Genomic DNA, 27971 nt, shown 5'->3' on the forward strand with positions numbered 1-27971 from the left:
ATGCTCCTTGCCTTTAAGTCTACATGGGTTGAAATTAGTATAACTAAGCTGCTTTTGCTTAGTACTCTTCCGGTGTATGCTTTGTGTTTTTTGTTTTTATTTTGCAACATATTACCTTCAATCTTTTTTATTCTTGTGTTTAAGATTTCTTTTTTGGTAGCAGCATTAACTTGAGTATATATTTCTGTGTCTCCATGAAGAGGCTTTGAATTTTCAGTGGGTAGGTTTCCCTGGGGTAGTGCTCACAGATGGCTAAATCTGTCTAATTCTGAGGCTGCATATTGGGAAGTCCTTTTGCCAGAAGTCACATTCTTCAGCACAGGACTGAAGACTCTGTTAGTGCTAACAGTATAGCTAGTGTTTCTAGATATATACATCATATTCAGTTAAATTTAAATTTAAGCTAAACTGGGCAGCCTGGGGCTCAGCAGTTTAGCGCCTGCCTTCGGCCCAGGCCGTGATCCTGGAGTCCCAGGATCGAGTCCCACGTCGGGCTCCCTGCATGAAGCCTGCTTCTCCCTCTGCCTGTGTCTCTGCCTCTCTCTGTGTGTCTATCATGAATAAATAAATAAAATCTTTAAAAAAATAAATTTAAGATAAACAATGAATACTGTTTCAGTGTAGGTGTATTCTAAATAGTGTATGGTACATACTTATACTAACGCATTTTTCATTGTTTATCTGAAATTCAAATTTCAGTGGGTATCCTGTATATTCACTTGCTAAATCTGGCAAACTTTGGTACATTCATTCTGATAATCAAATATGAGTATTTTGTCCATTAGCAGTTGATGTAATTGTCGATACATTTAGGTAAATATCGGGCATCTTACTATTATGTTTCTTTTTTTCTTCTTGTTTTTTATTAACCAAGAGTTTATTTCATAATAAGAATACCAATCTATTAGCCTCTTGGTTACATATTCTTTTACTATTCTTTCAGTGTTACTAGAGATTATATAGTATGTCCTGACTTATTAAATTCTAGGGAAAATAATACTTATACCATATCCCAGAATGCCAGAATTATAAACTCTTTAACTCTGAAATTTTTTAATTTTGTTGAAGCGTATCTTAATTCTACATATATGTTAAACTTTTTAAGATACCATGACTAAGTTTGTTAATTTATACTTACCCACATATTTTTTTCCATTTTTCTTCATTACTTCTTGCATTTCAAGATTTCCATCTGAGATAATTTTCCCTTTGCCTTAAAAATTCTCTTTATTTTCTCTTTGTTTAGGAGTCTACGGATGACAAATTCTCTCAATTTTTTTCTTGGAAGAATAGATTGTCCTGTGTTCACTTTTGAAAGATATTTTCTCTGTGCAAGAGTTTTAGGCTGACATTTACTTTTTTGTTTTACACCTTAAAGTTATAATTCCCTTATCTTCTCCTGTCCATTGTTAAGAAATGAACCCATAGGACCCACAGTTTATCCTTAAGGGTAATGTGCATTTCCCTAGAAAAAGGTATTTGTTGCTTTTGGTATTCAGCAATTTTACTATGACATTCTTTTCCTTGTTTTTGTTTTTATTAGAGCTTCTTGAAATTGTGAATTGATATTTTTTTATAATTTTGAAAAATTATCAGTGATTATCCTTTTAAATATTGCTTCTGAATTATTCTTTTGTTCTTCCCTTCTAGAATTTCGGTTTCAGGCCCTATAAATTATTATACACTTTCAAACTATATCCCATCTGTCTTTCTCTATGTGCTTCAGCTGGATATTTTCCATTAATTTATTTTCTATTTGATTAATCTTCTCGAGTCCAATCTCCTGTTAAACTCATCTATTAAATTCTCAGTTTCAATTATTGTGTTCCCTATTTCCACTTGATTAATTTTATACATTTCAGTTCTTTAGTGAAAATTGCCATCATCTTTTCTACTTTTTCAGCATATTAACCACAGTTATTCCATTTTATTTTTTAAAGGTGTATTTATTCATTTTAGAGACATTGAGCATGGGGGTAGGGGCAGAGGGAGAGTAACAGAGAGAACCTTAAGCAGACTCTGCCCTGAGCACAGAGCCCAATGCAGGCTCTATCTCACAACCCTGAGATCATGACCAGAGCTGAAAACAAGAGTCAGACACTTAACCAACTGTGCCACCCAGGTACCCCTTCACTACAGTTATTTTAAAGTTTGTGTTCTGATAGCCAATATCTGGCATGCTGGTGGATCTATTTATATTTTTGTTTAGTCTCTTGTCCTATTTCTTGGTTTGTCTATTAATTTTCATTTAGTACCTGAAACGTGTATGAAAAAATTATAGAATTTCTAGAAAATTTGTTCATTTGTTCTTCATAGACTTCTCTATGTCCAGTGTCCAGTGCTCAGTATTCCTCCTATCCAACACTGGAATGTCCAGTGCTCAGTACTCCTCCTATTCAACACTGGAGTTTTGACACCCATATTTTCTCATTTACAGATCTATTTTCTTTGCCAAACTGTGAGATTCTTGGGGACAGGGATTGTATCTTTGTGTTGATTATTTACAGCCAGCACAGAGCCTGGTGCATATTCAGTACTTAAATAATACACATTAAACTAAATTGAATGACCAGTGGGTTGAGACTATAAAAATAGTTGATTTGATGAGCATGAAATTTAACTTGAAGGGAAATTTTTAATATTTCAACTATCTATGAATTTTTCCAGATTTTCATATGGTTCTAACCCTTTTTGATATAATTAGTATAGCAAATAGCCTCACAAATTATTTCTTTTCCCCTGCTATATAATGGGAACCATTCCTCTAATCCCATTGGAAAGTGGCAAGCCAATACAAAGGTACTATTTTGGGGGCACAAAATATTGTTACAGATTAAAGAAAAATAACTGAAAACCTCACGCTGTTTTTAATGGTTGATGTTTCTTCACCCTCTGCTTAAAATAAACTACAAGATGAACACCTTAGTCTACCAGTGACCAGTCAACCCCATCTTCTTGAGCTTGCATCTGTGCTGCCTTTTCCCCATTTCCATGGCAGCAAAATGAAGGACCAGCCTACCATTGTAGTGACTTCAGTAAATTCTTGTTTGCTTTTTTGTCTGATAGTGTTATTACTTTGGTTACTGTTTCCTAGATATTTTAATAAACTCTCAAAACAACCATCTCCTCAGAACACTATGGTGTTCTCATTCCTGTTCAAAGATTGAATTTGTAATAACTTACATCCCATCAAATACTGGAAAAAAACTAATGTGTAAATATGGTATGTAGCTTGATTTTATATAGCTCCAAAGGGAACAAAGTGGATTTAGTGATAAAGTTACAAGAAAACATATTTCATATAAATATGAGGAATTTTTTTAAAAAAATTATAATCTTTCAACTACAGAGTAGCTGGAATAATAAGATAAAAATCTTCTCTTACTGAGTCTATTTAATAAGGATGACCTCTTGAAGCTGTCATAGGAAATTCTTCAATAAGTTTTTATAAGATAACCTTAAAATTCTAATCCAAATAAAGTTGCTTCATTATTATATCCCTCAAGTTATCCTTCTTCTAAGACAATGCTTATAATGTATATATTATATATATGTAATATATGATATTATTGTATACCAGGCGCAAAGAAGAAAATAAACTAAGTGATATGATAGAAAACATTTGAGTGCTAATTTTAGATTGAGTAGTCAGGGGGTCAACTGAAATCTGATGGTAAAGAATCAGCTGTAAGATCTGGGAGAAAAAAGAGGAAACAGCTAACAACAAGGCTCTGAGGAGGAAACAGTTTGTCATGGTAGAAAATTAGAAAGAGAGGGGCCTGGGGGGTGACTCAGTTGGTTAAGTGTCTGCCTTCAGCTCAGGTCATGATCCCGGGGTCCCGGGATGGAGCCCCACATCGAATTCCTTGCTCAGCGGGGAGTCGGCTTCTCCCATTCCCTCTGCTCCTGCTCACTCTCTCTCAAATCAATAAATAAAATCTTAAAAAAAAAAAACCCAAGTATATTGAGATAAGTGAGTTAGATTGTTGCTTGGTCCACAGTGAACATCCTTGGTGACTATTTTTCCTGTATTGATATCTTAGCTTCACAGAATTTCAGTTCTTTGTAATTCTTTATTACTTTTCATTTGTTTCTTAAACAACTTCAGTGTATCCCTTTATTTTTAAATAAGAAACAGTGAAATAAAGAAAAATAAAATAATAAAGGAAAAATGAGAAGATATGGGGTTTATAGTTTTTTCATTTATTTTCTTCTTTGTTCTAATTCCCTGTCAGCCAACTTTTCCTGCTATAGTTGTTTGAGAATATTTCCATAAAATATTAAATTTTATCACTTGCTTGAGTAAATGCATGCAATTACTAAAGAACATTGTTTGAATAAGCATATAACCTATAATGAAGGTGATTAGCATCATTTCAATACACAAGTTCCTCCATGATTACTAAAGAGTCATTATCTCTTGGCTAAATAGGATATGAAACTGAGACCTCACCACTTAAGGTATTTCTGTTATAAAACAGCCATAGTAGAAAATAATCGTGCCTGGAAGTGTTCCACACTGGCAATTAAATTGGAATGACCCTGTAAAACATCAGTACACTTTTAGTAATTTTTTTTCCTCAGTGTCTAGAATGAATATGACCACAGGGCATTTGCTGGGGATTAAAGTCTAATAGTAGTTTCCAAACTATTCACTTCAGCTACTTATTACACCCTGTAGGATACAGTCCAAAGACTGTTTGAGACATATATATATATATATATTTTTTTTAACTTTTTGTCTTCACATTGCTAGCAGTCTTCTTTATTTTTTGGAGTAGAGATCTGCTCCATCGCCAGAATGAGTCTACTAGTGCTTTATATACTCTTCGCTTTAGTCAAGGTTTATCATTCATTAAATGTGACCCCCACATATTATTATATTTGGTAGATCGTTGTAAGCAAAATTCTTCAACTTCTCAAAACTGGCTGTTGCCAGTTCATGTCTGATCACCAGCTTTCATAATATAATGCTAATTGGATTGTGTCACTTCTCCGCTTAAAATCCTTCAACAATTCCCTGTAGCCTTCAGGACAATATCCAAAACCCCCTTTGTCTGGCATACAAAACTCTTAATAACTTGCCTGATTCCTGTCCTGCTACTCCAGGCTCATTGCCCACCGGTATCCCCACACAACCTTTGTTTCTGTTATTTGGAACTTTCTGTAGTTCCCACAGTCATCATGCTTAAGAGCCCACAGTTTTCTCACTTAGAATTTTCATTCTTCCCATTCCCCCCTTCTTCATCTAATGATTTCTAAAATATAGACTTCTTTTTCTGCCATTCTTCTGTACGTTCTGGATTGTAGTACTTATGACATAGTGCTGTCATTGTGAAGTTAATGGCTGTTCTCGTCAAAGAAAACTTCTGTTTTCTTGAGAGAAGATGCCAAGTATGACCTATCTTTAAACCCTAGATTCTAGCAATGTTTGTTCATATTGAGTATTCAATGGATGTTTGTCAAATAAATGAATGAATGAATGAATGAGGAATATTTGTACTTGACACAATAAATCAAATGAATACAGTTTATCAGCCATTTTGTGAGATCAAAATCTTGACAATAATTCCAAAGTCTTAGAAAATAATTCTAATGGCATCAACTAAATCTGCATTTTGCATGTGCTTTTATAGCTCTAGCCATTCTCTCCCCAATTACAATAGCTCAAATCTCCTTCCTCTTCCCTGTCCTCCTTTCTTATCAGGCTATAGACAACTTTTGTCTTAGTTTTAAACCCAATATCCAAACTGTAGAATTTTCGAGTGAACTAGAAGCTGTTAAATAGTTATGTGCCAATCCAATACTTCATTTTATTATTTATTGAAGTACTGAGACAGAGTATGCTGAAGCATCAGTACATACAAAATTAAGTCAGTTTTATCTGTGTTTCAGTATCTGATGCATATAAATTTCTTTTAATGGACTCCCCAGAGACATTTCTAGTTTGAAATTAGTTTGAATGAAGCTATTTATAAAAGCATTCTCACCAAAATTTTCTTTGTTCTTCTTTGATTTTTTTTTAAAGATTTATTTTTATTTTAGAGAGAGAGAGAGAGAGAGAGAGTATGAAAGCAGGGGGGAGGGGCAAAGGGAGAGGGAGAGAGAAGCAGACAGCCCACTGAGCAGGGTGCCCCATGTGGGACTCAATCCCACAGACCTCAGATAATGACCTAAGCCAAAACCAGGAGTCAAATACTTAACTGAGCCACACAGGTGCTCCATGTTCTTCTTTGATTTTTAACTATCTTAGTCATCCCCACTTCTTTGTACATCTCTTACTTCAGATTGATTTTTTTTTTCAAAATACAGATTGTCACAACCTAGCACTCTTATGAACTGCTGTCTATCCAGGAATTATGATTTAATAAAAGAGGCAAGGGCATATTCTGAAACTGCTCTGCTTGTGTGTGTTTTTCCTGTGGATAAGACCTAGCTATGACTTTGTCAGTTCTTGCTACTGCCAAAATCAAGAAAATAATTACTAGCTAGCTCTGTAAACAGTGACACTCATATTCAATCCAGAAACCCAGAAATCACTTTCAATCTTTTTCTCCTCCATCCATCCATCTTGTCTGTATTATATCTTAAATAGCTCTTAAATACACCAATTTTGTCATTTTCTGCTGCTTCCATCTTATATGAAACCACCATAATCTTTGACTTGAATGAGTATGACAGCCACCTAACTTGCTTGCCTTCCTTCCCTATCAATTGTTGCAAGACTTTATCCACACTGCAGCCTGGGTTCTTTACCAATCTGATGACATTGCTCCCCTTCATTAAATCTATCAAGACTTCACTTGCTGTTAGAGGAAGTCTGCAGTTATTATCATGGTCTATAGATTTCAATTTATATGTCCAGCTTGACCCCTTTCAAACCCTTCCTCTCTTCCCTAATTCCTTTTCAAACACACATATGTATGCACGCACACACACACACACACACACACACACACCATTCAACCCTTCAATTCTTTGATTGTGACACAGCTTTATCTCTTCTTCCTTTGCCTGGCTATTTTTTTTCAGATATCATTTGCTTTTGGGAAATCTTCCTGGACCTACACACTCTGTTAGATGCTCCCAAACTACCCTGCTACATTGCAATGTAATAAACAACTTTCTTTCTCTTTCTTTCTTTCTTTCTTTCTTTCTTTCTTTCTTTCTTTCTTTCTTTCTTTCTTTTTCTTTCTTTCTTTTTTCTTTCTTTTCTTTCTTTCTTTCTTTTTTTCTTTCTTTCTTTCTTTCTTTTTCTTTCTTTCTTTTTCTTTTTTCTTTTAACTGAAGTACTGAGCCCAATGCAGGGCCTGACTCAGGTACTCAGCAAGCTATTATGGAATTTTTAAAAAGAACAATTCTATTCAAGGTTCAGAATCCATACAGGTTGGATGACTTGTCAGAATGAGACATACTTTATACAGTGCCCTGAATCTAATAGAACAATTAAATTTATCTCTTCTATAGCCACATGACAGTTTAATCTGCACATCTAGAGAACTAACTCCTAAATTACTATGGAGGAAGAAATCAACAAGAGCCTCCATTAACATTTGATATCCATCACTTATGAAAAAGTTCTGCTTTAAATATTTTTAGTTTAAAATTCAATTTGCTATCAGGCTTTTCAAACTTATCATGCAGTCTGCTTTGGAGGTTTTCCAACGATGATCTATCTAAATACTGTTCTGATCACAGAAGTCAACAATGTATAAAGTTTTGGAATGACCTCAGAAGGTCCTGCATCATCTCAATATACCAAAGTCCTAATAGAAAGAAAAAAAAAATAAGAAACATTTTCAATTTAAGTGAAGGAAGGTGATCCAACAACATGAACCAAAAACCCCCTTGAAGGGACTGGTAGAGGATAATTTTTGATGTTTTCCCCTCACCCCAGACTCTGCTTCATGCATGGTAGTTATTTAGCAAAGACCTACTAAATTGGAGGCTATAGTACATTGGAAAATGAATACTTTTTCTCACAAACTATTGTTGAAAAGTGTTCCTTGCTTCTGGTTTTTCATTAAATGTATTTCCAAAACAGTTCTGCTGAATATCCCTAAAAATATCTTAATGAAATTTTGCTCAATTGATCTTGCCTATTTGGGCTGTGTAATCTATTTTAAAAGACAACCTAAAACTGCAACTGTGTAGATATTAGTGTAAATAATGTTATGTATATTCTATTTGCTCTATTAACTATTTACCCTTATTGGATGGGGTAAAAAATGAATTAATACCTGTTTAACTCTATTGGGTGGGTTGTTCCATGCCCTCTTAACTCCTATACTTTTTATCCCAAAGGGTGCCATTCATTCACTACACAAACAAGGAGAACCTACTATTTGCTTAAAGCTGCACAAGAAAAAGGAAATCCAGCAGTGAGCAACCACAAAATAGCATACTCCCGCTCTCATAGAACTTGCTTCTTAGTGGGAATGACTAATTAAGTTTATAATGAGTCCCTGACTCCACCCATCCCAAAATATCAGTAGCATATAGTCATTATTGTTTGTATAATTAGATTTTCAATAACAAAGGAATACATTAGACAATTTGGGAGATGAGGGGGAGAGCAAATTTTAAGTAACTTACCCAAACATGTCTTTAATATCTTTTATTTGGGAGCTATAGATTTTTAACATTAGAGGGGCTTAACACTTTTTTGTCCACGTTACAGAACATCATTTCTGTATTGTAACAAAAATTCTATATAGATTACTTTTTCTTTAAATGAATACAGTCCACCAAAATGTTTACAGTGCAACCATTTCCCTGAATATAAGGAGGTCTATGTATATAAAAAGAAATAGACCTTTTGAAACCAGTGCCAATACCACATAAAATCTATGATACAATTCTCAGTTGTAAGTTTTTTCTCCTTCCCATAGGCCACTTTCTGTACTAAAGCAAGGCTTAGGTAATAGCTATAAAAGCACTCTTATCTTACTAAGCCTCTTGGGTAGATAAAAATAGGACACATTTAACTCAGGTGAATGAGAAAATCTTCAAACTTCTAGGTTTGAGTATTTTTATGTGTGGGAGGGATAAGCATTGACATGGAACAAGCAGATTCTCAACAAAACAGTATCTTATTGCTAAACAAATGCTATTTTCCTCATCATTGCAATAGGATCTAGTGTCTTTCACTCACAATTGTCTATGAAAACTGTTGAAAATTTAGCAGTCTCTGAAGTACCCATATGGGCAATTAGAATCACCTGATTCCACATACTATGAATGGATGAAATAATAGTCTGCATTACAATAGATGTAGAATTACCCTTCCTCTGAGATGTCCTTCCTCTTATAGAATCTGAAAATGCAAAGCCTGGAAAGGGCTGGTACATTGGAAGAGATGCAAAGTTCTTTTCCAATAGAACTCCAACTGGTGGGATCCCTGGGTGGCGCAGCGGTTTAGCGCCTGCCTTTGGCCCAGGGCGCGATCCTGGAGATCCGGGATCGAATCCCACGTCAGGCTCCCGGTGCATGGAGCCTGCTTCTCTCTCTGCCTGTGTCTCTGCCTCTCTCTCTCTCACTGTGTGCCTATCATGAATAAATAAAAATTAAAAAAAAAAAAAAGAACTCCAACTGGTATCACTGATTCATGCACGCATGCATGCATGAATGCATGCACTCAACATATATTTCTTGAGTGTCCATGTAAGGAAACAAATATCAATATAAGGAAACCCCCTAACTTCCTTAAAAGAATCAAGTCCAGATCCTCCCTAATGTGGAGGAATGTTAATGTTTCTCTTTCCTTTGGAAATTGCTCCCTGACTTTTGTTGCCACTGTTATACTGACCTCAGGATTTTCTTACAGACTGTCAGACACCATGAACACATTAGAGAGTACTAACATAAATTATATAAGGCCCCTACTCTCAAGGAGCTTATATTTCTGAGGAAGATAGAAAGAAGAGGGATGATAATTTTAGAAAAGTGTGATACATTTTATAAATGGGTATTTGCAGGAGGATTAATAGAATGCAGAACATCTTTTGCGTGGGTCCAGGTTTCCTGGAGATGGAGGGACACATGAAGCTACTTTCTAAAAATGTGTAGGAAAGAGTTAAGTAAATGAGGAAGGTAATGCAGAGAGAAGGATGCAGGCATTTCCAACAAAAAGATCCAGAGTGCAAAGGCCAGGAGGTATGAAACAACACAGCATCCTGGGAAATATAAGTCCTTATGTATGCATGGAGCAAAGGATATATTTAAGGAAACAAGTAAATCTAAGGGAGGTAGATGGGAGAAAATTCATGAAAGACCTTACATCTGAAGATTGAGGAATTTGAATTTATCTTAAAGCTTTTGGAGGACTCCTAAGGATTTTGAGCAGTAAAGTCAAAGGATCAGGCTTATATTTTAGATGTTTGCTTTTGGTAGCTGTGGAGATGAGCTTTCTTTAGAAGACTCAAGTGGGATGAGTCTAGAGGCAGGGAGATTGAAGGCAAGATCACTGTATTTGTCAGGATGAGAAATGATGAGTGCCTGAAGGCATGATGAAAATAATGATTGTTGAAGGAGAGAGGATGGAATAGTTTTAAAAGTGATCCAGAAGGAATTTGTGACTGAGTTTTGGAGTTGAGTGAGAAGGAAGCACAAGAAAAGCATCCATGCTTTTGCTCTGGGGGAACTGGGTGTATATTGATGCTTGGGATAAGATGCAGGATAGGGGATGGAGGAAGTAAAGCAATTATCTCATTGCCGAGTTTGAAATATCTGTGCTACTTCCATGTGCAGTAGGCCATTCATATCACATATCAGATATTAAGGAGGGAGTTCTGGACTAAAGATGACTAGATCCAGATTTAAGAGTTTTCAAGTGCTACCATTAGCTTCTTACACCGTTGAAAAATGTTATAAAATGTAAATTTTAACTAAACAAATATAGTACCATTTTGGAATTACTGTGAAGCATCTCTAGACCTACTGAATTTAAACACAATGAATTAAATTAAAAGGCACATAATTTTTTATAACGTATGAATCTGAAATGTGACTTTCTTTAAAATTTTTACACAGGATCACCTTAATGCTTTTAAATCACATTATAAAAGATGCTACTAGGCAAGATACGACAAGTACAAAAAGCTACCATTCTATAAAATTATAAAATTTTATTATGCATGAAGTGGGGAGGGGCCATTTTATAGGGGTTTTACAGTGACCAGTTAGTTCTCTTGGAAAACAAATGGCCTGGCAGGCCATGCCAGGCAGTCTAGATTTTTAACTAGGTGATGGGGAGCCACTGAAAGGTTTTTTTGGGAGAAATAACATTACCAGACTTAACATTATATAAAGTTAATGCTAACAACAGCGGGAATTATGAGAAGAAATGAAAGAAGATTGTGGTCAGGAAGAAATTTGCCATGTTATTTCAATAATCCAGATAAATTTTGAATCAGACACTTACAATAGAACAGGAAACATTCTACAAACTAGTAATAATAATAGTATTAGTGTGTATGAAGAGCTAGTAGTTATTGAATATTGTTCATGAACCAGGCACTTTTTAAATCTCTATATGCATTACTTAATTCTCATAAGCACCCTATGAAATAGGTATTATTGTTTTTTTCTCATTTTATGTATGATGATACTGAAATACCAAGAGACTAACACACCCAAGATTATACAGCTAGTAAGTCACAATGCTAGGATTCAAATTAGATACTGTGATTCTAGAATCGTTGCTCTTGACCATAACACCTCAAAGGAAGCCTTGCCAAAAAAGAATAGGGCTTATGCAGTTATTATGAACCATCATGTGAAATTAAAACTTCGTCCAAACAATTTAGTTAGATTGTCAATAAAGACCTGGAGAAGGAAGAGGCAAAATAGTTATCTGTCTACATCTTTGAAAATTACTGGATTTCTAACACCATTGTACTCACTGTTAATAGTGTTTGACTAGGAATTAGGAAATGCTAAGTTCAGCTCTGTTTTCACCTAGCTGAGTGACCAGACTATCACTGAGTCTTGGACTCCTAATTTACCAGATGAATGGGCTGGACTAAATTGTTTTTAAGGTTTCTTCCAGGTCTAACATTTTGTAATTCTGAATGTCAGCCAAGAGGGTGCTTACAAAGAAGCTATTGGTTTGGCTAAGGGGACAGAAATCCCTGAATAAGCCTGTCATCTGCAGCCCATGTGAAGCTTTGGCAGTAGTAATATGCTTGGCAAATGGTAGCTTGTACTGAGCACTCAGGGTAAATTCATCTGTTCTTGCCAAGAATTAATTGCCTCACTCTGTGGTCACCTTCATCTCAGGCTATTGGATTAGTTTGCTCGGGCTGTAGTTATTAATGCAAAAATGAAATTTGAAAAGTCAGGGTTAGCATCTACAAAAACATGCTTTATTGATGCAATTTATAAGCAATTCCAAGGCCAAAGAGAACGGTCAACCAAGGGGAAGATCTAAATAAAATATTTGAGCATAAAACATTGGGCAAAAGCAAAAGGACAATGTTTATTTGCTCTTCTATGTTTTCCAATTCCTTTTTATTTGAATAAAATAAAATAGTCAACCTAGGTTAAAGTAAAAATATGTCTCTCTCTCCTGTTTAAATTCCTTCAGTGTCACTCCTCAGGAGTAACCACTATATGCAGTTTCTTTCCTATCACTTCACAAAATCTATTCTACAAGTATCTTCAAAATTCTCTCCTTCTACACATATTTGATTATTTTATATTTGTTTTTCTGAAACTTGCTTTCATTAATGAATATATAAGACATCTCATCTACACATAGAAATAAATTGTTCATGGTTGCTGCTGAATCATACTTTATTTGCTTGCACTAGATTTTCTTGGCTATGCTATAACATAATAAAAAAATGTCTAGACATGAAAAGGTGCAGTTACTGGTAATTTGAAGAGTTCTTTACACATGCAGAAAAGTTGTAGTTTGTCTACATATATTGGAAGTAGTTTTTCTAGTTTGAATCTTTTTCTTTATGGTATTTGGCTATAAAACTATATGAGCAGAAAAAATTGTTATTCCTTTACTTTATAGCTTCAGTTTCTTTTATGCCTTTGGTTTCTCTAATACTTTATTTTTAACACAAATATTTGATCCATGTAAAATTTGTTTTGATATAATAGATGACAAAAGGAACCAGCTTTCTTTACTGGACAGCTATTTGTCCCAATAACATGTATTGAAGGCTTCAACTTTTCCCACTGACATTTACATGCTAAATTGCATACACAGTATCTTTAATCCCATTCCTATTTATCCACACTCTCTGTGTTTCCTTACACCAGTACCAATACTCCTTAATTGAACTGGCATTTTAATATGGGAAAATATCTTGTATGATTACACTATTACATTTTCTCTTTTTCTTTTTTAATTAAAAAAATCTGTGGGGATAAAAAAAATACAACATAACAAATATGGTCAATAACATCATAGTAACTTTTTATGGTGACAGATGGTAACTACACTTACCCTATTGAGCACTGTATAGTGCATAGACTTGTCAAATCATTATATTATCCACCTGACACTAATACAACATTGTATGTCCTCTATGCTTTAATAAAAAAAAGGAATGAAAGAAAAATACATAAAATAATATTGATATAGAAAACATCAGGTTAAATATACTACAGTTTGATATAGAATCAATAGATGAAAGACTTCTTTAAAGTTTGAGACTTCATTATTGGTATATAGGAGTGCAACAGATTTCTGTACATTGATTTTGTATCCTGCTACTTTACTGAAATCGTATATCAGTTAGTTCTAGCAGTTTTTTGGTAGAATCTTTCAGGTTTTCTATATAGAGTATCATGTCATCTGCAAAGAGTGAAAGTTTGACTTATTCCTTGCCAATTTGGATGCTTTTTATTGCTTTGTGTTGTCTGATTGCTGAGGCTAGCATTTCCAGTACTATGTTAAATAATAGTCATGACAACAGACATCCCTGTCATGTTCTTGACTAAAGAGGAAAAGCTCTCAGCTTTTCCTCATTGAAGATGATACTAGCAGTAGGTTTTTCATATATGGCCTTTATTATGTTGAGGTACATTCATTCTATACCTACTTTGTTGAGGGTTTTGGCATGAATGGATGTTATACTTCGTCAAACACTTTGTCCACATCCATTGAAACGGTCATGTATTTCTTATCCTTTCTTTTATTAGTGTGGTGTATCATGTTGATCGATTTGTGAATATTGAGCCACCCTTGTAGCCCGGGAGTAAATCCCAACTGATCATGGTGAATGATTTTTTTTAATGTACTGTTGGATTTGGTTTGCTAGTGTTTTATTGAGAATTTTTGCATCCATGTTCATCAGAGATATTGGCCTGTAGTTTTCTTTTTTAGTGGAGTCTTTATCTGGTTTTGATATAAGGGTAATGCTGGCCTCATAGAATGAATTTAGAAGTTTCCTTCCTTTTCTATTTTTTGAATAAGTTAAGAAGAATAGATATTGACTTTTCTTTAAATATGTGGTAGAACTCCCCTGGGAAGCCATCTGGCCCTGGACTTTTGTTTGTTGTTTTTTTTTTATGATTGCTGATTCATTTTCTTTGTTGGTTATTGATCTCTTCAAGTTTTCTATTTCATCCTATTTTAGTTTCCATAGTTTATGTGTTGTAGGAATTTATCTATTTTTGTAGGTTGTTCAATTTGTTGGTATATAGTTTTTCATAATATTGTCTCATAATTGTTTATATTTCTGTGATGTTTGTTGTTATTTCTCCTCTCTTATTGTTGATCTTATTTGGATCCTTTCTCTTTTTTATAATAGGTCTGGAAACAGATTTATTAATTAAGTTTTTTCAAAGAAGCAGTTCCTGGTTTCATTGATCTGTTCTTTTTTTTAAGTTTCTATATCATATATTTCTTCCTTAATCAATATTATTTCCTTCCTTCTGCTGGCTTTGAGTTTCAATTGTTTTTCTTTTTGTAGCTCCTTTAGATGTGTAATGTCAAGTTGTTTGAGATTTTCCTGTGTTTTTAAGTAGGCCTGTATTGGTATATACTTTCCTCTTAGGAACATTTTGCTGCATTCCAAAGGTTTTAAACTGTCATGTTTTCATTTTCATTTATTTCCATGTTTTTTTTTAAATTGTTCTTTGATTGCCTGGTTGACCCATTCATTGTTTAGTAGCATGGTGCTCACCTCCATTTATTTGGTGTCTTTCCAATTATTTTCCTTGTGGTTGAATTCTAGTTCATAGTATTGTGGTCAAAAGAGGTACATAGTATGATTTCAATCTTTTTATATTTGTTGAGGACTGTTTTGTACCTAACGTGATTTTAGAGGATGTCTAATATGTACTTGAAAAGAATGTGTATTCTATCATTTTAGGACGAAATATTCTGACTTTATCTGTTAAGTCCATCTGGTCCAGTGTGCCATTCAAACCAATTGTTTCCTTGTTTATTTTCTGTTTAGATGATCTGTCTATTGATGTTAGTGGGATGTTTAAAGTCTCCTACTCTTACTGTGTTGTTATCAATCAGTTCCTTTATGTTTACATTAATTGTTTTATATATTTGGATGGCCCATGTTGGGTGCATAAATATTTTCAATGGTATATCTTCTTATTAGATTGTCCTCTTTATGATTATATAATGCATTTTTATACACCAATAATGAAGTGGCAGGAAGATAAATTAAGGAATAAATCCCATTTAAAATGCACCAAAACCAATAAGATACCTAGAAATAAACTTAACCAAAGAGATGAGAGACCTGTTCTTTGAAAACAATAAAACACTGAAGAAAAAAATTGAAGATGACACAAAAAAAATTTAAAAAAAGAATCACATGCTCATGAATTGGAAGAACAAATATTGTTAATATGTCTATATTTACCAGAGCAATCTATATATTTAATGTAATCACTGTCAAAATACCAATAGCATTTTTCACAGAACTAGGACAAATAATCCTAAAATTCATATGGAGCCACCATAGATCCCGGATAGGCAGAGCAATCTTGAAAAAGAAAATCAAAACTATCACAATTCTAGACTTCAAGCGATATTACAAAGCCATACTCATCAAAACATTATGTTACTGGCACAAAAATAGACTCATAGATCAACAGAACAGAATAGCAAACCCAGGAATGAACCCACAACTATATGGGCCAACTAATCTGTCATAACACAGGAGAGATTATCCAGTGGGAAAAAGACAATTTCTTCAACAAATGGTGTTGGCAAAACTGAGCACATACATGTGAAAGAATGAAACTGGACCGCTTTCTTAGACGATACACAAAAATAAATTCAAAATGGACTAATGATCTAACTGTGAGACTTGAAACCGCAAAAATCCTAAAGAACACAGACAATAATTTCTTTGACATAAGTGTAGCAACTTCTTTCTAGATATGTCTCCAGAGACAAGGGAAACAAAACTAAAACTAAAATATTGGGACTACATCAAAATAAAAAGCTTCTAAACAGCAAAGGAAACAGTCAACAAAACTAAAAGGCAACCCATGGAATGGGAGAAGATATGTGCAAGTGACATATTTGATAAAGGGTTAGTATCCAAAAAATATAAAGAATTTATAAAACTCAATACCCCCAAAATGAATAATCTAAAAAAGGGGCAGAAGACATGAAGAGATTTTTCCAAAGAAGATGTACAGATGGCCAACAGACACATGAAAAAATGCTCAACATCATTCATCATCAAGGAAATACAAATCAAAATCACAATGAGATATCACCTTACACTGAATAGCTAAAATCAACAATACAAGAAACAACAGATGTTGACGAAGATGTGGAGAAAGGGGAACCATCTTGTACTGTTGATGGGAATGCAAACTGGTGCTGCCATTTTGGAAAACAGTATGGAGTTTACTCAAGAAGATAAGAATAGAACTACCCTATGATCCAACAATTACACTAGTAGGTATTTACACAAAGAATACAAAAATACTAATTCAAAGGGATAAATGCACCAGATGTTTATAGCAGCATTATCTAAAATAGACAAACTATGGAAATAGCCCAAATATTCAAATATTCATCAACTGATGAATGAATAAAGAAGATCTGGTATATATATATATATATATATATATATATATATATATTCAATGAAACATTACTCAGCCATAAAAAAAGAATGGAATCTTGCCATTTGCAACAACATAGATGAAGCTAGAGAGTATTATGCTAAGCAAAATAAGTCAGTCAGAGAAAGACAAATGCCATATGATTTCACTCATGGAATTCAATAAGCAAAACAAATGAGCAAAGGGAGAAAAAAAGAAAGGGAGACAAACCAAGAAATAGGTGCTTCACTATAGAGGATAAAATTATATTTACCAGAGGAGAAATGGGTTAAATAGGTGATGGGGATTAAGGAGTGCACTTGTGATGAGCACTAGGTGTTTGATGGAAGTATTGAATCACTGTATTGTATACCTGAAACTAATGTTACTCTGTGTGTCATTAACTGGAATTTAAATAAAAACTTAAAATAAATAAAATAAGATGTGCAAAAAAGATAAACAATTTCAAATGTATGCAATTAGTTTGAAGAATAGTTGGAAGAACAAAGAAAGTGCTTTGATTTTTTCTGGACTACTTGAGAGTAAGGTGCTCTGTCTTTTTACCCAAAGTAATATGGAAAGACTTTATTGTGGATTTCCTACTAACAAGGACACTCAGCCCATAGATGAATTAGATTTCTTTTTGCTTGAATATTTATAAGTATTAAAATAAGTTCTACTATGACAGATTTTTCCTTATTTTATTTATTTACTTATTTATTAAACAAATATTTAGTGTGTGTGTGTGTGTGTGTGAACACCTAGTGCTGATAACGTGGGTCTTGGTTTCATGGTTATGTTCATGTGATGAACAACATTCAAGCAGTTTACTTACATGTGTATGCATTCATTCTTTTATAAGTTCTGAAAATGTGATTCAATTAAATTTGCAATAAAACTCATGTGATGGTTGCACAAAAAGAAAAAAAAATGTTTGAGACTCCGAATGACAGGTTAGATCTATAAGCAAATGCAAAAGTTCTATGTCTATATTCTATGTCTATGTCTATACATAGTCCTCTTTTGTATTTGTCATTTGTGAACGGAGGGCTTATGTCAAAGCTTCTGTCTTCCACACTTTTGAATGATTTCTGACAGTAAAATATAGAAAGAGTTGCATCTTCTTTGGTTAAACTTTATGATGATACAAACTTTAAATCATACAGTGTGAACACCTATCTGTATATCAAATCTGCCTCTGTGGGCACAGCATATATATATATTTATATATATATAAATTCAAGTATTTCATAGATTTATTTCTTAATAATTCCTGGTATTTAGCACTTCTAACTATGATTAATTTGCAAGAGCTTCTTATTTAAATTCAATGTCATCTTTACCATCTCTAGTAGACTCTAGAAGTTTTTGCATTTGAAATGAGATTTTCTTTGTGTTTGGTAGGTCCTATAAAACAATCTTTTTTCTGTTTGATTTGATAACTGCATCTCTGGTGGTAAATAAGAGAGAGATAGCAAATTTGAAGAGCTTAATCTTTTAAAAATGCCATCAATAATTGTTTTGGTTATTAATTTAGCCCTTCATGATAGGAATTTTCTTTATGCTACAAAATTTAGACATGTATGTAGAGAGAGCTACTAAGCTGCCAATACCAAAGAGCCAAACCTTCTATTAGCACAGTAAATGAATCTGAACCTCATATAGACTCTGTTGCACTTCTACAATTACCTGGTACACTTTGGAAATAAAGAAGTGTGAATGCAATCAACATAATTATATGGCCGAGCTCTAGAGGAGAGATTTCAGAGTTAATGTAGAGCATATTTGGAAAAGAATAAATAAAAAATGACCTGAATTTACAAGAAAGGTAATTTACAGAACAAGTTACTTCAAGTAAGTAGTTAACTAAATTCCAAATACTTCTGGAGAACAGTAGATGTTGTCATAGGGTCATTTTGAGTTTAAATAAGAGACCATCCAATAAAAAGATGTTTCTGACTGACAATCAGGGAATAGAGAGTATATCGACTGTGCTGCTCTACCAACTTTGGCATTCTCCCAATCAGCTCTGCATGCACTAAACTTAATTGAGAAACAAAATTTGGAGCTGACCTTTGAAAAAGTATGGAGATTGGTCATCTGGATAAAAGTGAAATAATGTGTAAGTAGCGGGGAACCACAAAATGGAAGCAATAGGAGTTTTTAAAAATGTGTAATTAGATTAAGAATAAACTGAATTAGATTAAGAGTTGGAGATTCATAATCTATAATTGAGCTTTATGTTTTGGATGATTTTTCTTTTTCTTTTTTTTTTGATGATTTTTCTTTTTCATAAAGATTTGTCTGTGCTATTCCATTTTCCTGGAATATGGAATATGTTCCTGGAATATCTACCTGGATAGTGGATGCTGGTTGTAGCAGCATAGGAATGTAAGTTGGGTACAGAAGTTAATAATATTTGTCGGGGGATTGACTGCCTGTGTGTGTATATGTATGTATGTATGTGTAAAGTATAAGACATTAAGGCAGATGCAGGGAGAAGTTCAAATGGAAGTCTAGATGGATAGGGGCGCCTGGGTGACTCAGTCAGTTAAGCATCAGCCTTCAGCTTGGGTCATGATCCCAGGATCCTGGGAGTGAGCCTCATGTCAGGCTCCCTGCTCAGAGAGCCTGTATCTCCATCTCCCTCTGCCTACAGCTCCCCCTGCTTGTGCTGTGTGTGTGTGTCAAATGGGTAAATAAAATCTTTCAAAAAAGGCAGTCCAGATGGCTGTCCCATTAAAAAAAAAAAAAAAAAAAAAAGTCTTAAAAAGGGAGAATCTGCATATAAGCCATCAGATGGAAGCAAGAAATCTTAAAAAAGATCAAAGATGAAATGGAGTGTTGGCATAATGGAGGCATAATTTTTCCTAAACCCTTGGGTAGCTGGCATGACTTTTTGTAAGGAAACATTAAAGATACGGACACTTTCCTGGTACTGATCAAAATGCCTAATTTCTACTCTGCCATTCTGCTATAGGTTGGGTTTAATTATACTTCCTGTTTTCATTACTGAAAATATTACTAATATTATTATTTTCAGTAATGAAAGAAGCCAGTGATTCTTAATAATGGCTGCACAACAGAATCAATGATGAGTTTCTTATGTTTGTTTATTTTTAACTCCAGTGTCCATATTGGACCCCCCAAAAGTCATATTGGGCTCTCAGGAGGTAGATTCTGTTGTTGTTTTTTTTTTTCTTTCTTTCTTTCTTTTTTTTTTTTTTTGTAGTAGGAGTATTTTCAGAATTTTCTCAAATGCAGTCAGCGGTAAAGTTAAACTTCTCTGATCTCCTGTTTCTTCGAACTCCTACAACTAAAAGTATATACTATAGAATCTGATGATAAAGTGCATTTTTGTCAAATTTCCTTTAGTAATTATGTAGCTCTCTTATCCTATTAGTCAAATTGTAAGTTAGTTTGTTCTGAGTCAGTGTTTGTCTTTTTTAATTTTCTTTTAAATAACAGGATAAGGTTGGATGTGAATAATACTAATTAATTGGCTGAAAGAATGAATGGTTCAAGTAAGGAACAACTATTAGCCTATGTTTGATGATCTTGATCCAGTAGTCTTTTCAAAAGAAGGAATGCATTTTAAAATCATATATCCTTATTTTAATGGTCTTAGAACATTTGGCAGAAATGCCTAATTGAATCTTAGTATCCATTTTCTCCTTTTGCTATGGTAGTAGCATCTCTGATTTTTAGCTGAAAATATGGCTCCGTCTAAGCAAAAGGTGGTATTTCCCATCTCCTAGCTTTGTGTAACCATGTAACCAAGTTCTGGTAAAGGTACATAGGCATAAATGTGATGACTTATGCCCCTAAGAGACTGTAACATGTTTTCTTTGCCCCTTCTTTGGAATCATCCTATATTTTGCTGCCTGGAATAAAGATATGTGAGATTGAAGCTATGCTATGGCAAAACCAAAATGTAGTCAAACTGTTGCCATTAATGTTTTGAAAGGTATTTCACGTATCCTTGAAAAATAATAGGAAGAATTTAGTATGTCATCTATATTGGATGCTTCTGATCTCAACAAAGTATGGATGAAAGGATATACAGCTATGCTAAAACAGGCATTTTCTACCTATGACCTACATTTAAGTTGAGGGAGAGTCTATAATTTCTATGGTTAACAAAGCCACTGAGTGTTATACACAACTGATAAATCATTGAACTCTACATCTGAATATAAGTATGTACTTTATGTTGGCTTATTGAATTTAAATAATTTTAAGCCAACTACTTTGTATTCCAAATTAAAGCAGTTATGAGTGATGGTGGAAAATTCTTAATAGGTGATGAAGACTAATGCAGATTTTTAAAGTAGTTTCCTTTAATTCTTTGCCAAAAATGGAAGCAGTAAAAAGTGATTTAAAGATTTTTTGCCTTCCTGCTCAAATCTGTGGTTTCAGATTGCCTCAAGTTTTGCTCAGTTTAAGTGAGAGAGGGGCACTGAGCAGAGCCCAGTGGTCCATAAGGAAGAGGCTAGAGTTTCCAGGCTAAAGAAATGATGTCTAATGAAATCTTCGGATTTAGTTACTCACACATGGAACAAAGAAATCTGTTGTTTACTATATTTTTGAGAGAATTTTTTTGCTAATGAAATCCAACTTTGGTCTGAAGTAGCCTATTAACTCCTAAAGTAATCCCTTAATCCTCAACCATCCGACACCACTGGGTGTTGAAAGCACGCTGGTCTCAAGAAAGATATCCAAAGAAATGTCTAGAGGCAGGTCCAAGGACTATGGGAGTCAACAGACAAGGAATGTCACCTCAGAGCGTGATCCAGAAGTTATCAAACGGGCTCTCCAAGGAACTTATTCCTCATACTTTGTGATGCCTGCCCATAGAAATTTGATGTTAATTAATAATCAGTGACTGCATGCTTTTCCCCATTCTCCTCTTTTGCACATGCAAGTTTAATTGCCCTTTTCTATGCTGCTTTAATATATTAAGTAAAAGGTTAAGTTTAACTTAAAGGATAGTCAGAAAGAGATACTATTGAATTAAGTGGAGAGGAACCTCCAAATCCTGGGTTGGGGCTGGATGCAGTGAGAAGATGGGACATCCAGATGTCTTATATGAGGAGGAAGTTATTCTGTTATCTGAAAAGGAGGGAGTACTGCTATTTTGGAGGCCAAGGAGGCTGATTGTTTTAGAATCTAACATTTGCCCTTCACTATTCATTATCTTACTTTTTGTTATTAGAACTTCTGATTTTTAGCCATGGCTTCTTGAATTAAAGACCATGTTTCTTAGTTTCCCTTGTGCCTAAATTTTGGCATGTAGCCAGTGATATACAAGCTTAAATGTTTTCCCTAGAGAAAGAGCACATGTTCTCTTTACCCACTATTCATTTCTTTCTCCCTCCTATTTTCTGGGCTACTGATGTGTATCTTGGACCATGAGGTCAAGCTTATGCGGAGTTTTAACAACATAAAAGATAATGGGCCCTTGAAATTGTAACCTATTTGGACCAACTTTTGGGATGTTTATGTGAGATAAAAAAATATTCTTCAATGTTGCTTAAACCATTGTTATTTAGGATATATGTCAATAACTACTGAATCTGATGCTAACTGATCACAAGACATTTGATTCAATCATATGATTCAATCATAGTCAAAATAGAAGTTTAACTTCAGAGAGAAAAGACTTTGATTTATATCTTAATTTATCCCCAGCACTTAGCCCTCAGTAAGCTTAATTGAATGAGTAAATTAATGCATAAATTAATGAAGAGATTTTACACTCGATACAAGAAGTCCTTCTATTAAATCAATAACAAGGAGGAGGAATACAAATGTGGTACAGTGTTCAAGCCATCATAATCCTGGGGACTTCTTTCAGAAATCTCTATTATATTGCCAAATAGATGTTGCTTAAAGGGTGGTGTGTATCCAGTTCAGCACTTTATGTGTGATTAAACTAAGTCCACAATGAATTTATGACTGTTATTGACCTACATTTTATATTCTTATTAGTACATTTTAAAAGTCTGTGAGGTTTTCAGGATAATGGCAAAATATTTCATCCTAGACAACATGGAGTCTCAAATTTCAGAAAACATTAGACAAATTAATGTGTTTGTTAAAAATTCACTATGCAATCTTTGAGACTGATTCTGTCAATTTGGCGTGTGGCAAGGATTCAGCATTTTAACCAATATCCAAGGTAGTTCTGATAGAACATGCTTAGAAATATAATTCTATGTAAAACAATTTTATGAGATAAATGTTTAAAATATAGAATAGATATTTCAAGTATTTCAATAGACTGAAAAATAAATTATTATTATTATTATTATTATCATTATTATTAAGGAGAGAGAAAGTGTGTATGTGCACAAGAGAGAGGGAAGGAGAGAAGCAGAGGAAAGAAGGAATCCATGCTGGGAATGGAGCTTGTCAAGGGACTTGATGTGAGGTCATGACTTGAGCCAAAACCAAGAGTGAGACACTCAACCAATTGAGCCATCCAGGTGCCCCAAAATAATAAATAATTTTATGTGCTTTTTTAATCTTTAAAGACTAATTTCTAGCCATGTGCAAAGGGTTGTTGATGTTGCTAAGTTTTCTTTTGTAGCTTTAAGCTTTAAGATTTTGTTATAACATCTATTCCTTACTTCTGTCCCCTGAATCACTAACAGAAGGAGCAAAAAATAATGATTATGACTATTTGAACTAGACTTCTTGGATTCAAAACCTGGCCTTGTCCACTTTTACCTCTGTGATCTAGACATATTCTTAACTTTTCTCTTTTTAAGATTTTATTTATTTATTCATGAGAGACACACAGAGAGAAGCGGAGACATAGGAAGAAGGAGAAGCTGGCTTCATGCAGGGAGCTGGATGCAGGACTTGATCCCAGGACTTCAGGATCACACCCTGAGCTGAAGGCAGACACTCAACTACTGAGCCACCCGGGTGCCCTTAAACATATTCTTAACTTTTCTGTGCCTTAGTTCTCTTATTTGTAAAATGGAAGTGATTATGGTATCTACTTCATATGGCTTTATGAAAAATAAACGTTATTATTTGTAAAACATTCAGAGCAGTGCCTGTTACATGGAAACTATATCAAATGAATAAATACATAATTAAAGCTTTCTCAATTCTTCTGCATCAAACCTAAGTTGCTTATTGTATAGGTGTTAACATTTTTTGGATATTAGCCCTTTATCAGATATGTCATTTGCAAATATCTTCTCCCATTCGGTATGTTGTCTTTTAGGTTTGTTTTATATATATATATATATATATATATATATATATATATATATATATATATTATTTTCCTTGCTGTGCAGAAGGTTTTGGCTTTTTGTTTTGTTTTGTTTTTTGTTTTTGTTTTTTTTTAAGTAGTCCCAATAGTTTATTTTTGCTTTTTTCACCCTTGCCTCAGGAGACCTATCTAGAAAAAAGTTGCTATAATGAATGTCAGAGAAGTTACTGCCTCTACTCTCCTCTAGGACTTTCATGGTTTAGGTCTCACATTTAGGTTTTAATTCATTTGAGCTTATTATTGTGTGTGGTCCAGTTTCATTCATTCACAGGTACCTATCTGGTTTTCTTATCACCATTTTGAAGAGACTGTTTTTTTCCCATTGCATATTCTTTCCCCTTTGTCAAGATTAATTGAAAATAAAGTCATGGGTTTTTTTCTGGGCTCTCTATTCTGTTCTGTTGATCTATGTGTCTATTTTTATGCCAATATCACACTGATTACTACACTTTCATAGTATAACTTGAAATCTGAGATTGTAATACCTACAGTTTTGTTCTCATTCAAGATTGCCTTGGCTATTCAGGGTCTTTTATAGTTCCATACAAATGTTAGGATTATTTTTCCTAGTTCTGTAAAAAATCCTGTTTGTATTTTGATAGGGATTGCATTAAATCTGTAGACTGCTTTGACTACTATGAACATTTTAACAATATTTGTTCTTCCATTTTTGAGCATGGAGTCTTTCCATTTGTCTGTGGCATCTTCAATTTCTCTCATCAATGTTTTACAGTTGTCAATGTACAGGTCTTTCATCTCCATGGTTAAGTTTATTCCTGTTTTTTTTTTTTTTTTTGGTGCAACTGTAATGAAATTATTCTCTTAATTCCCCTTTCTGCTACTTCATTTTTAGCGTTTAGAAATGCAATGAATATCTATATATTGATTCTGTAAACTTACAGAATTCATTCATCAGTTCTAGTGGTTATTTTATGGAGCTTTTAGAGTTTTCTATATCTAGTATATTATCTGCAAATGGTTAAAGTTTCCCTTCTTACTTACTGATTTAGATGCTTTTTATTCTTTTTTGTGGTATGATTGCTGTGGCTAAGATTTCCATTATTATGTTGAATAAAATTGGTGAGAATGAACATCATCACCTCATTTCTGACGTTAGGGTAAAAGCTCTGTTTTTCCCCATTGAGGATGGCATTAGCTGTGGGTTTTGAGGTATGTTTCCTCTAAATCTACTTTGCTGAGGGTTTTTATCATAAATGATGTTGTACTTTGTCAAATACTTTTTCTGCATCTATTGAAATGATCTTATGGTTTTTATTCTTCTTCTTATTGATGTGATGTATCAGAACATTTGATATGCAAGTATTGAACCATACTTGGATCCTGGCAATAAATCCCAGGTGATCCTGGTGAATAATTTATTCAATGTATTGTTAAATTTGATTTACTAGTGTTTTGTTGAGAATTTCTGCATTTGTATTTATCAGAGATATTAGCCTGTTGTTCTCTCTCTCTCTCTCTCTCTGTCTCTCTCTCTTTTATAGTGTCTTTATCTGGTTTTGGTAACAGGGTAATGAAGGCCTCATAGAATGAATTTGGAAGTTCTCCTTTCTCTTTTATTCTCTGGGGAAGTTTGAGAAGAACAGGTAATTAATTCTTCTTTAAATGTTTGGTAGGATTTACCTGTGAAGCCATGTGATCCTGGACTTCTGTTTGTTGGAAGCTTTTTGGTTACTGATTTAATTTTAGTGCTGATAATTTGTCCATTCAAATCTTCCATGTCTTCCTGAATCAGTTTTGGAAAGTTATGTTTCTAGGAATTTATCTACTTCTTCTAGATTGCCAAATTTGTTCGCATATAATTTTCTGTGACATTCTCTTATAATTCTTTGTAGTTCTGTGGTGTCAGTTGTTACTTCTCATCTTTCATTTCTAATTTTATTTGAGTCTTCTCTCTCTCTCTTTTGATGAGTCTGACTAAGGATGTATCTATTTTGTTGGTGTTTTCAAGGAACTAGCTCCTGGTTTCAATGATCTGTTCTATTGTGTTTTAGCTTATTTTTCATTTATTTCTGCTCTATTCTTTATTATTTACTTCCTTCTACTGGTTTGGGGTTTTGTTTATTCTTCTCTTTCTATCCCCTTTAGGGGAAAGGTTAGATTGTATATTTGAGGTGGGTTTTTTTTTTTCTTTTTTCTTTTTCTTCTTAAGGAAGCCCTGTATTGCTATATAAACTTCCCACCTATAACTGTTTTTGCTGCATCCCAAAAGTTTTGGACTTTTGTGCTTCCATTTTCATCTGTCTCCATGCATTTTTAAATTTCCTCTTTGATTTCTTGGTTGACCCACTTATTATTTAGTAACATGTTCTTTGGGACACCTGGGTGGCTCAGTGATTGAGCATTTGCCTTTGGCTCAGGTCAAGATCCTGGGATCCTGGAATTGAGTCCCATATAGGGCTCCCCTCAGGAATCCTGCTTCTCCCTCTGCCTGTGTCTCTGCCTCTCTCTCTCTCTCTCTCTCTCTCTCTCTCTCTCTCTCTCTCCGTGTGTGACTATCATAAATAAATAAAAATTTTAAAAAATAAGTTCTTTATAGATCTTGGATACTAGCCCTTTATCTGATAGATCATTTGCAAATATCTTCTCCCATTCTGTAGGTTGTCTTTTAGTTTTGTTGACTGTTTCTTTTGCTATGCAGAAGGTTTTTATCTTGATTAAGTCCCAATAATTCATTTTTTCTCTTGTTTCCCTTGCCTTCATAGATGTATCTTGCAAGAAGTTGCTGTGGCCAAGTTCAAAAAGGGTGTTGCCTGTGTTCTCCTCTAGGATTTTGATGGCTTCTTGTCTGACATTTAGATATTTATCCATTTTTAATTTATCTGTGTATATGGTATAAGAGAATGGTCCAGTTTCATTCTTCTGCACATGGCTATCCAATTTTCCCAGCACCATTTATTGAAGAGACTGTCGTTTTTCTGGTGAATAGTCTTTCTTGCTTTGTTGAATATTTGTTACCCATAAAGTTGAGGGCCCATTTCGGGATTCTCTATTCTGTTCCATTGATCTATGTGTCTGTTTTTGTGCCAGTACCACACTGTCTTGATGATCACAGCTTTGTAGTACAACCTGAAATCCGGCATTGTGATGCCCCCAGCTCTGGTTTTCTTTTTCAATATTCCCCTGATTATTTGGGGTCTTTTCTGATTCCACACAAATCTTTTTTTTTTTTTAAGATTTTATTTATTCATTCATGAGAGACACAGAGAGAGAGACAGAGAGACGGAGACATATGCAGAGGGAGAAGCAGGCTCCATGCAAGGAGCCCAATGTAGGACTCAATCCTGGGACTCAGGGATCACCCCCTCAGCCAAAGTCAGAGGCTCAACCGCTGAGCCACCCAGGCGTCCCTGTTTCCACACAAATCTTAAGATTATTTGTTCCAACTCTCTGAAGAAAATCCATGGTATTTTGATAGGCATTGCATTAAATGTGTAAATTGCCCTGGGTAGCATTGACATTTTCACAATATTAATTCCTCCAAACCATGAGCATGGAATATTTTTCCATCTCTTATTGTCTTCCTCAATTTATTTTAGAAGTGTTCTGTAGTTTTTAGGGTATAGATCCTTTACCTCTTTGGTTAGGTTTATCCTAGGTATCTTATGTTCTTGGG

The 27971-nt window shown here is 34.2% G+C and overlaps 1 protein-coding gene across 2 annotated transcripts in view; it reads left to right on the top strand.

Annotated features, from left to right (window-relative positions):
* CPNE8 (copine 8) overlaps window positions 1-27971 on the top strand; it is a 316677-nt gene that overhangs the window by 223734 nt on the left and 64972 nt on the right. The window contains exon 20 of one of the 2 annotated variants that reach the window (XM_072798390.1): window positions 23820-24100. The exons of the other annotated variant lie outside the window; for it this stretch is intronic. Within the exon in view, the coding sequence (XP_072654491.1) occupies window positions 23820-23840 (21 nt within the window). The 3' untranslated portion in view covers window positions 23841-24100. Of the gene's footprint in view, window positions 1-23819; window positions 24101-27971 lie in introns of those variants that run through there. 2 annotated transcript variants of the gene reach the window in all.

This window comes from Canis lupus, chromosome 25 (genome assembly GCF_048164855.1).
Source record: "Canis lupus baileyi chromosome 25, mCanLup2.hap1, whole genome shotgun sequence".
NCBI classification, from domain to species: domain Eukaryota; kingdom Metazoa; phylum Chordata; class Mammalia; order Carnivora; family Canidae; genus Canis; species Canis lupus.